The sequence below is a fragment of the Ornithorhynchus anatinus genome, chromosome X5, assembly GCF_004115215.2.
Source record: "Ornithorhynchus anatinus isolate Pmale09 chromosome X5, mOrnAna1.pri.v4, whole genome shotgun sequence".
NCBI classification, from domain to species: Eukaryota; Metazoa; Chordata; class Mammalia; order Monotremata; family Ornithorhynchidae; genus Ornithorhynchus; species Ornithorhynchus anatinus.
Window position 1 is genome coordinate 69,814,825 of NC_041753.1, and position 10,919 is coordinate 69,825,743.

The 10,919-nt window shown below is 57.7% G+C and overlaps 1 protein-coding gene across 1 annotated transcript; it reads right to left on the minus strand.

Moving 5' to 3' along the window:
• Window positions 1-2,208: 2,208 nt before the first annotated feature.
• Window positions 2,209-9,190, minus strand: LOC114808226 (teratocarcinoma-derived growth factor). The gene is made up of 4 exons (XM_039910760.1): window positions 9,136-9,190; window positions 7,494-7,629; window positions 5,730-5,839; window positions 2,209-2,348 (listed from the first exon to the last, which is right to left on the minus strand). The coding sequence occupies exons 1-4, from the start codon at window positions 9,188-9,190 to the stop codon at window positions 2,209-2,211; spliced, it is 441 nt and encodes a 146-aa protein (XP_039766694.1).
• Between the last annotated feature and the right edge of the window lie 1,729 nt (window positions 9,191-10,919).

Sequence of the window (10,919 nt, forward strand, 5' to 3'; positions counted from 1 at the left end):
TGTGCAGAGCGCTATTCTAAGCGTTGGAGGGGATACAAGGTGATGAGCTGGTCCCCCGTGAGGCTCCCCGTCTTCATCCCCATTTGACAGATGAGGGAACTGAGGCCCAGTGAAGTGAAGCGACTCGCCCAAGGTCACCCGGCTGACGAGCGGGATTCGAACCCACGACCGCTGTAGTCGGCTCCGCTTCCCGCCACCCACTTAGGTCTCCGTTGCACGTCTCCTTTCACCCGTCATCCACTCACCTCTGTTTACGGTGTGCGGAGCCCTGTCCTAAGCGCTTGGAAAGTGCCCATCGGCAATAATGAGGGACCGGCGCTTAGGACAGCGCTCTGCACATAGTAGGCGCTCAGTAAATACCGGTGAATGAATGAATCGCCACCCGCCGAGGGCTCTCGGCCTACACCTGGTCCTTGACTTGGGGATGGAGACCCGGAGCCTCGCGGGGGACGGGGATCCGGCCCAACCCCAACGGACTGGATCCACCGCAGCGCTTAGTACAGTGCTTGGCACCTAGTAAGCGTTTTTAACAGATCCGACCGTTCTTACTATTATTTTACCTCGATTTCCTTGCCGGGCTCCTCCTCTGCCACCTTCCCCCGGGGCCTGCAAGTCAGAAGGTCATGACTTTGAATTCTTATTCTTATTCTCATTATTATTATAAATTTACAAATAAATAAAATAAAAGGTCCCCTAACGCCCCAACCCGGGCTCTTCCATTCATTCCGTCGTACCTATTGAGCGATTACTGTGTGCGGAGCCCCGTTCTAAGCGCTTGGAATGGACAAGCGCTTTTCACAGGGTGAGCACCAATCAATCAATCAACCGATCGATCAGTCGATCGTATTTATTTAAAGTTGGACAGATCTGCCGATAACGGACTCTGTAGTGAAAGCCTAGATAGCTCTGCCTAGAGGAAGGGGAACATATCGGCTGCGGGGGAGGTCAGTGAGGATTGGAAAGACATTATTTTTTGATGGCATTTGCTAAACGCCTACTATAATCATCACCATCATCACAATAATAATAATAGGTAATAATAATGATTTCTAGGCTGTCAGCCCGTTGTTGGGCGGGGATTGTCTCCATCTGTTGCCGAATTGTACTTTTCCAAGCGCTCGGTACAGTGCCCTGCACATAAAAAGCGCTCCGTAAATGCAGTTGAATGAATTCTAGTACTTGCTGAGCGCTTACTCCGTGCCCAACGCTGTTCTAAGCGCTGGGGAGAGGCAGGGTCATCAGGTTGCCCCCCGTGGGGCTCCCGGGCTTCATCCCCGTTTTTTACCCCGGAGGGAGCTGAGGCCCAGAGAGGTCGAGTGACTGGTCCAAGGTCACGCTTAGAACAGTGCTCGGCACAGAGTAAGCGCTTAACAAATACCAACGTAGAGCCGGGATTAGAACCCGTGCCCTTTCCGACCCCCCCCCCCCGCCCGGCTTTATCCGCTCCGGCAGGCTGCTTCCCACTCTGTGTTAAACACTGTGCTGAGCGCTGGGGCACTACTAAGAGTAATACTAATAAATTAGTATTCGTTATGAATTAATAATCTCTTAACAATTAATCTATTTATTCATAGAGAAGCAGCGTGGCTCAGTGGAAAGAACCCGGGCTTGGGAGGCAGAGGTAGTGGGTTCGAATCCAGGATCTTCCCCTTGGCAGCTGGGTGACTGTGGGCAAGTCACTTCACTTCTCTGGGCCTCAGTGGCCTCATCTGTCAAATGGGGATGAAGACGTGGGACAACCCGATGACCCCGTCTCTCCCCCAGCGCTTAGAACGGTGCTCTGCACATAGTAAGCGCTTAACAAATACCAACATTATTATTATTAAATTGGGTCAGACACGGTCCCTCTCCCACGTGGGGCTCATGGGCTAAGTAGGAGGGAGAATGTGTCTGTTTATCGTTGTGCTGGACGCTCCCAAGTGCTTAGCGCAGTGCTCCGCACACAGGAAGCGCTCAATAAATACGACCGCTTGACGGCTAATGTCCGTCTCCCCCTCTTGACCGCCAGCTCATTGCGGGCCGGGAATGCGTCTGCTTACTGCTGTGCCGGACTCTCCCAAACGCTCAGCCCGGTGCCCCGCACCCAGTTAAGCGCTCAATAAGTAGGGCCGAACGAACCACACTCGACAGCTCTCGCGGCCCCTCTCGGAGCAGATAAATACGTTTATTATAAATAAAGCTCGACGGGATCCGAACTCGGAGCCGGGCCTAGGGCAGGAGGAAGATGGCGGAGGCGGCGAGGCCCCAGAGCAGGAAGCGGGAGGGAATCCGCGCCGATCCCGAGCTCCCGGAGATCCCGGATCCGCCGTCCGAGATCCCAAATCCGCTGTCTTCCTCCCCGGGATCGCCTAGGAAGGGAGGCCCGGGAAGAGACGGGGTCAGAGATCAAAATGGCCGGACTTCTTAAGCGCTTACTACAACAACTACTACTAATGACGATATTTGGGAGGCGCTTACACTGGGCCCAGCACTGTTCTAAGCGCTGGGGGGGTCACTGGGTCGTCCCCCGCGGGGCTCACGGTCTTTAATCTTTACAGATGAGCTGACTGAGGCCCGGAGAATAATAATAATAATACTAACGATGGTGTTCGTTAAGCGCTGACTATGTGCCGAGCACTGTTCTAAGCGCTGGGGGAGAGACAGGGTCATCGGGTTGTCCCCCTTGAGGCTCACAGTCTTCATCCCCATTTGACAGATGAGGTAACTGAGGCCCAGAGAACAATAATAACGATCATGTCGGTATTTGTTAGGCGCTTACTAGGTGCCGAGCACCGTTCTAAGCGCTGGGGGAGAGACGGGGTCATCGGGGTGTCCCCCGTGAGGCTCCCGGTCTTCACCCCCGTTTGACAGAGGAGGGAACTGAGGCCCAGAGAAGGGAAGTGACTCGCCCACAGTCACCCAGCTGACAAGGCGCAGAGCCGGGATTCGAACCCATGACCTCGGACTCCCCAGCCCGGGCTACTAGGTGCCGAGCACTGTTCTAAGCGCTGGGGGAGAGACGGGGTCATCAGGTTGCCCCCCGTGGGGCTCCCGGTCTTCATCCCCATTTGACAGCTCCTTGAGGGCAGGGACCGTGTCTGCTTATTGTTGGATTGGCCTCTCCCCAGCGCTCAGCACAGTGCTCTGCACCCAGTTCAATAAATACGATTGAACGTATGAATGCGTTATAAGCTCGTTGTGGGCAGGGAATGGGTCCGTTTATTGCTGTATTGGACTCTCCCCTCCCCAGCGCTCAGTACAGTGCTCTGCACACCGTAAGCGCTGGAGGAATCCGACGGCCCGACTGATGGTCCCTTCCTCCTGACTGTGAGCTGGCTGTGGGCAGGGCGTGTGTCTGTCTATCGTCGGAGTGGACTCTCCGCAGCGCTCAGCACAGTGGTCTGCACCCGGGAGGCGCTCATTCCATCGGATGGAGTGAAAGGATGAATGAAGGGGGCGGAGAGGTGGGGCGGGGAGGCTCCCGCCTCCTGCCTCTGATCTGCAGATGGATGGGTTAATGGGGAAAAGCCCCCGGGGCTTCGGACGAATCCCCCCCCCCCCTCCTCTGCCCGCCTTCCCGCTTAGCATCGAGGCTTCAAGGGCGGGGGAGGGGAAGGAGGAGGGAGGAGGAGGAGGAGGAGGGAGAGGAGGAGAAGGAAAAAGGAGAGGAGAAAGAGCAGGAGCGAAGAGGGAGGAGGAGGAGGAGAGGAGGAGGAGGAAGGAGGGGAGGGAAAAGGGGAAGAAAAGGAGGAGAGGAGGGGGAGGAGGAGGAAAAAGAGAAGGAGGAGAAAAGGAGGAGGGAGGAAGAGGAGAAGGAAAAAGGAGAGGAGAGGAGAAAGAGGAGGAGGAGGAGGAGGAAAAAGGAGAGAAGGAAGAGAAAAAGAAGGAGGAGCAAAGAAGTGGGAGGAAGAGGAGGAGAGGAGGAGGAAAAAGGAGGGGAGAGGAGAAAGGGGGGGGGGAAAGGAGGAAGAGGAGGAGATGAGGAGAAGGAAAAAGGAGAGGAGAAGAAGAAAAGAAGAAGGAGGAGGAGGAGAGGAGAAGGCAAAAGGAGAGAGGAGAAAGAGAAGGGGGAGGAAAAAGGAGGAGAAGAAAAGGAGGAAGAGGAGGAGATGAGGAGAAGGAAAAAGGAGAGGAGGAGGAGAAAAGAAGAAGGGGGAAGAGGAGGAGGAGGAGAAAAGAAGTGGGGAAGAGGAGGAGGAGGAGAGGAGGAGGAAGAAGGGTAGAATGAGGAGGAGAAGGGGGAGGTAAACGGAGGGGAAGAAAAGGAGGAAAAGGAGGAGGAGGAGGAGGAGGAAAAAGGAGAGGAGAGAAAGAGAGAAGGAGGAGCAAAGAAGGAGGAGAAGAAAAGGAGGAAGAGAAGGAGGAGAAGGAAAAAGGAGAGGAGAGGAGAAAAAGGAGGAGGGGGAGGAAGAGGAGGAAGAGAGGAGGGAGGAAAAAGAGGAAAAAGGAGAAGGAGGAGAAGGGAAAGAAACGGAGGAGAAAGAAGAGGAGGAGGAGGGGGAGGAAAAAGGAGATTAAAAGGAGGAAGAGTAGGATGACAGAAGAAGGAGAAGGAAAGAAGGAGAAAAAAGGAGGAGGAGGAGATGAGAAGGAAAAAGGAGAGGAGAGGAGAAAGAAGGAGAAAAAAGGAGGAGGGGGAGAAAGAGGAAGAAGAGAGGAGGGAGGAAAAAGAGGAAAAAGGAGAAGGAGGAGAAGGAAAATAAGAGGAGGAGAAAGAAGGGGAGAAGGAGGAGAAGATGGGGGAGGAAAAATGAGAAGGAGGGAAAAGGAGGAGAAGAAAAGGAGGAAGAGGAGGAGGAGAGAAGGACAAGGAAAAAGAGAAGAGCGGAGAAAGAGAAGGAGGAGGAGAAGATGGGGAGGAAAAATGAGAAGGAGGAAAACGGAGGAGAAGAAAAGGAGGAAGAGGAGGAGGAGAGAAGGAAAAGGAAAAAGAGAGCAGAGGAGAAAGAGAAGGAGGAAGAAAGGAGAAAAAAGGAGAAAGGAGGAGGAGAAGGAAAAGAAAAGGAGGAGAAGGAAAAGAAGAGGAGGAGAAGGGGAGGAAACGGGCAGGAAGAAGGGGGAGGAGGAGGAGGAGGTAGAGGTGGAGGAAGAGAAAAAGGAGGAGGAGGAAAAAACAGGAGAAAGGAGAAGAGGAGAAGGAAAAGGAGAGGAGGACAAAGAGGAAGGAGGGGAAGGAGAAGAAAAATGAGGAGAAAGAGGAGAAGGAGGGAGAAGGGGAAGAGGAAAGGGGAGAAGGAAGAAGTGGAAGAGGAGGAGGAGAAAGAAGACAGAGGGGAAAACAGAGGAGAAAGGATGCAAAAAGGAAAAAGGAGAGGAGGAAGAGGGAGAAGAAGGAGGAGAAAGGATGCAAAAAGGAAAAAGGAGAGGGGGAAGAGGGAGAAGAAGGAGGAGGAGAAGGTGGAAGAGGAGAAAAGGAAAAAGAGAAAAAAGAACAAAGGAGAAAGGATGAGGAGAGAAGGAAAAGGAGAGGAGAGGAGGAAGATGAGGACAGGGAGGAAGAGGAAGGGGGGAGAAAAAAGGATTAGGAGGAGGAAGGAAGGAAAAGGGAGGAGGGAGGGGAGGAGGAAAGAGGAGGAGGAAGGGGGAATAGGAGGAAGGGGGGAGGAAAAGGGGGAGGAGGAGAGAAGAGGAGAAGGGGAAGAAACAGGAGGCGGAAGGAGGGAGAAGGGAGGAGGAGGGAGGAGGAAGAAGGATGAAGGAAGAGGAGGAGGAGGAAGGAGAAGGGAGGAGGAGGGCGCCAGTGTCCATACCACAGCCGGGCAGGAAGTTTTGTTGGAAACAGCGCAGTGCTCCCAGGGAGCACTTACAGAGGGAGCACTTTCGGGGCCACCAGCTGCCATGTGACAGCCTCCCACAGTGTCTGCAAGGGTGAGAGAAACAAAAACACACGCTCGGGAACCCAGGAGATCCGGGATGCTCACCTCCCTCCTCCTCCGGCCTCCCTCATCCCTCCTCCTCCTCCTCCTCCATCGTCCCATCACCATCCTCCCCGCCTCCTCCTCCATCTCCTCCCCTCCTCCCTCCTCCTCCTCCCCATCCTCCCCCCTCCATCCATCTCCTCCAGTTTTCCTCCTCCTCCATCGTCCCATCTCCATCCTCCCCGCCTCCTCCTCCATCTCCTCCCCTCTTCCCTCCTCCTCCTCCCCATTTCCCCTTCCCCATCCTCCCCCCTCCATCCTCCTCCTTCTGTTTCCCTCCTCCTCCTCCTCTATCTTTCCTTCCCTATCCTACCCTCTTCCTCCTCCATTTTCCCTCCTCCATCTCCTGCTCCTCCATCTTTCCTTCCCTATCCTCCCTTCCTTCATCCTCTCCTCTTCCCTCTTCCTTCAGTTTCCCTCCTCCTCCCCCTCTATCTTTCCTTCCCTATCCTACCCTCCTCCTCCTTCATTTTCCCTCCTCCTCCCCCGTCTTCCCTTCCCCATCCTCTCTTCCTCCAGTCCCCTCCTTCTTCCCCTCCATCTTTCCTTTCCCATCCTCCCCTCCTCCATCCTCTCCGCCTCACCCTCCTCCTCTCCCTCCTTCATCTTCCCTTCCCCATCCTCCCCTCCTCCATCCTCTCCTCCTCCTTAAGTTTCCCTCCTCCTCCATCTTTCCTTCCCTATCCTCCCCTCCTTCATCCTCTCCTCTTCCCTCGTCCTCCAGTTTCCTTCCTCCTCCTCCTCTATCTTTCCTTCCCTAACCTACCCTCCTCCTCCTCCATTTTCCCTCCTCCATCACCTCCTCCTCCATCTTCCCTTCCCCATCCTCTCCTCCTCCAGTTTCCCTCCTCCTCCTCCTCCTCCTCCATATTTCCTTCCCTCTTCCCCCTCCTCTCCCCCTCCCCCTCCTCCTCCTCCCTCCTCCTCAAGTTTCCCTCCTCCTGCTCCTCCATCTTTCCTTCCCTATCCTCCCCTCCTTCATCCTCTCCTCTTCCCTCTTCTTCCAGTTTCCCTCCTCCTCCTCCTCTATCTTCCCTTCCCCATCCTCCCCTCCTCCAGTGTCCCTCCTCCCCTTCCTCCATCTTTCCTTCCCTATCCTCCCCTTCCTCCATCTTTCCTTCCCCATCCTCCTCTCCTCCATCCTCTCCGCCTCCCCCTCCTCCTCTATTTTCCCTCCACCTACCTCTCCCTCCTCCATCTTCCCTTCCCCATCCTCCCCTCCTCCATCCTCTCCTCCTCCCTGTTTCCCTCCTCCTGCTCCTCCATCTCTCCTTCCCTATCCTCCCCTCCTTCATCCTCTCCTCTTCCCTCTTCCTCCGGTTTCCCTCCTCCCCTTCCTCCATCTTTCCTTCCCTATCCTCTCCGCCTCCCCCTCCTCCTCTCGCTCCTCCGTCTTCCCTTCCCCATCCTCCCTCCTCCCTCCTCCTCTCTCTCCTCCTCCTCCTCCTCCATCCTGTCCTCCCGGTTGCCCCCTTCCATCCTCCTCTCCTCCTCCTCCCTCCTCCCAAACCGGGACCACTCGGAACCCCAGGATCCTCCTCCTCCTCCTCCTCCTCCTCCTCCTCCTCCCCGGCTTCGGCGGGGTCCCCCCCTTACATTTTCCGCTCATCCACCTCGCAGTGACGTCCCCTGAAGCGAGGGGGGCAGGCACAGAAGCTCCCCAAAATACAGGTCCCGCCGTTCAAACAGCAGCTCCTCTCCGGGATCTTTCCTGCAACCGGGAAGACGGGAAAGGGCAGGGAGAGGCGGCCGGGGCGGGGGGGGACGGGGACCGACAAGGGGACCCGATGGACGGAAGGAACCCAGCCAACCCAGCCTGGGATTTCTAGGAAGCAGCGGGAAGATCCCGGGGCTGGGAGTCGCAGGGCTTGGGTTCTAATCCCGGCGCCGGTCCGCCGGGCGACCTCGGACCGGTCACTTCCCTCGTCTTAGAGGAGCAGGGCGGCCTGGCGCAAAGAGGCCGGGGCTGGGAGTCGCAGGCCCTGGGTTCTAATTCCGCCTCCGCCACTCAGTCATCCATTCCTTCGGTGGTATTTATCGAGCGCTTACCGTGTGCGGAGCACTGGACTGTGCGCTTGGAAAGGGCAATTCGGCGGCAGGATCTGCTCATCTTAGAGAAGCAGCGTGGCTCAGGGGAAAGAGCCCGGGCCTGGGAGGCAGAGGTCACGGGTTCGAATCCCGGCTCTGCCCCTTCTCAGCCTTCTCTGACCTTCTCTGGGCCTCAGTGACCTCCTCTGTAAAATGGGGATTAACTGGGAGCCTCCCGCGGGACCACCCGATTCCCCCGTCTCTCCCCCGGCGCTCAGAACGGTGCTCGGCACGTAGCGAGCGCTTAACAACAAATACCGACATTATCATTATCTGCTGGGTGACCTCGGACAGGTCACTTCCGTTATCTTAGGGAAGAAACGCGGCCTAGCGGAAAGAGCTCGGGGCTGGGAGTCAGAGGTCGTGGGTTCGAATCCCGGCTCCGCCGCTTGTCAGCTGGGTGACTTTGGGCCAGTCACTTCCCTTCCTCTGGGCCTCAGTTCCCTCACCTGTCAAAGGGGGATGAAGACCGGGAGCCCCACGGGGGGCAAGCGGATCGCCTCGTATAGGTAATGATGTTGGTATTCGTTAAGCGCTTACTACGTGCCGAGCGCTGTTCTGAGCGCTGGGGTAGACACAGGGGAATCAGGCGGTCCCACGTGGGGCTCACGGTCTTCATCCCATTTTACAGATAAGGGAACTGAGGCACAGAGAAGTGAAGTGACTCGCCCACAGTCACACAGCTGACGAGTGGCAGGGCCGGGATCCCCCGCCCCGGCGCTTAGAACGGCGCCCGGCACATAGTAAGCGCTTAACGGAGACCGTCATCCTTATCATCTTGGACAAGTCACTTCACTTCTCCGGGCCTCAGTTCCCTCCTCTGTAAAATGGGGATGAGGATTGCTCTGCGTCCAACCTGAGGACTATGTCTCCCTCCCAGCGCTTGGTACAGAGCCTGCCACGTAGTAAGCGCCTAATAAAGAGCATCACTGGGATTAGGATTAGACCACGAGCTGGTGGCGGGCGGGGAATGGGTCCGTTTCTTGTCCCGGGGTCCCGTCCCCCGCTCAGGGGATGGGGAAGGGGGAAAACCCGCCTAATATTCATTCGATAGTGTTTATCGAGCGCTCACTGCGTGCAGAGCACTGTGCTGAGCGCCGGCGGGCGGGGAGGGGGGCGGGGAGGGGAAAAGGGAGGGGGCGTCTCTTACCGGAGGTGGATTCCAGGCTCAAGTCCACCAGTCCCAGAAGGACCAGCACAGCCATCGCCGGCCTGCGGGGAGGAGGAGAGGCAGGGAGGACGGGGAGAGAGATAGGGAGGATGGAAAGGGAGGCAGGGAGGTCGGGGCGGAGGGAGTTGGGGAGGACGGGGAGAGAAACGGGGAGGATGGAGAGACAGGGAGGATGGAAAAGGGAGGCAGGGAGGCCGGGGGGGGGGGGAGAGAGGGAGGACGGGGTGGAGGGAGATGGGGGGCGAAAGGGGAGAGAGATGGAGAGGATAGAGACAGAGGACAGAGACAGAAAGACAGAGAAGGCCAGGGAAGGGAGAGACAGGGAGGACAGAGACAGAGAGACAGGGAAGGCCGGAGAAGGCAGAGACAGGGAGGACAGAGACAGAGAGATAGAGAGGATGGAGACAGAGAGAAAGAGAAGGCCAGGGGAAAGGAGAGACAGGGAGGACAGAGACGGGGAGATAGAGAAAGTCAGAGAAGGGAGAGACAGGGAGGACAGAGACGGAGAGACAGAGAAGGCCGAGGAAGGGGAGAGACAGGGAGGACGAGGAGAGAGCCCCCCCCCCCCCGGACCCCTCTCCCAGCCCAGCCCCCTTCCTCCAGGAAGCCCCCCAAGATTAGGCCGACCTGGTCTTCATCCCCGGGGGGGAGGGAGGGGAGATCATCCCAGAGGACCCGCTCCGGAGCCCCCCTGGCCGGCCGTGGGGCTGTACTGGACGCCCCCTGGCCCTCCGGGGGAAGCCCCTCCCCCAGACCTCGCCCCTCCAGGGGGCGGGGACCCCCAAATCGAACGACCCCGGTGACCCCCTTAATGAGATGCAAATTGGGGGGGAGGGGCTTAGTCTAGCGCGGGCCCCCCCCCCCCCCGAAATTAACCCTTTAAGCCCCCCGGGACGAGACTAGATGACCAGAACCCCCCCCCAATCCATCCATCAATTAATCGATCCTACTTATTGAGCGCTTCCTAATACTCTCACCGACAATGATGAGGTTGGCAGGCGCCAAGCGCTTCCTCTGTGCCGAGCAGCGGGCTAAGCGCTGGGGGAGAGGCAAGGTCATCCTTGGCAGCCCGCCCCTTGGCAGCCGCGTGACCTTGGGCGAGTCACTTCCCTTCTCTGGGCCTCAGTTCCCCCATCTGTCAAATGGGGATGAAGACCGGGAGCCTCACGGGGGGGGGGCCACCCGATGACCCCGGATCTCCCCCAGCGCTCAGAACGGTGCTCGGCACCTGGTGAGCGCTTGACAAATACCAACGTTACTAGGATTATTATCGGGTGGTCCCCCGGGGGGCTCCCGATCTCCATCCCCCTTGGACAGAGGAGGAAACTGAGGCCCACAGAAGGGTGGTGAGTCGCCCAAAGTCCCGTGGCGGAGGCGGGATTAGAACCCAGGGCCTCTGACTCCCGGGCTCGACCCGCCAGGCCGCGCCGCCTCTCCAGTGATCGTTATCGATAACGTTAGTTCATTCGTTCGGTCGTGTTGACGGAGCGCTGGGCAGAGGACTGTACCGAGCGCCTGGGGGAGTCCAATACAGCAGCCGAGAGAGGCGTTCCCCGCCCACGGCGAGCTCACCGTCTAGAGGGGGAGACGGCGGGTAGAGCCCGGCCCGGGGAGTCAGGAGGTCCTGGGCTCGAATCTCCGCCCCGCCACGTGTCAGCCGGGTGACCTCGGGCCGGTCGCTCGCCTTCTCCGGGCCTCAGTTTCCCTCCTCTGTCAAATGGGGATGGAGGCCGGGAGACGGGGACTGGGTCCGTCCTGATCGG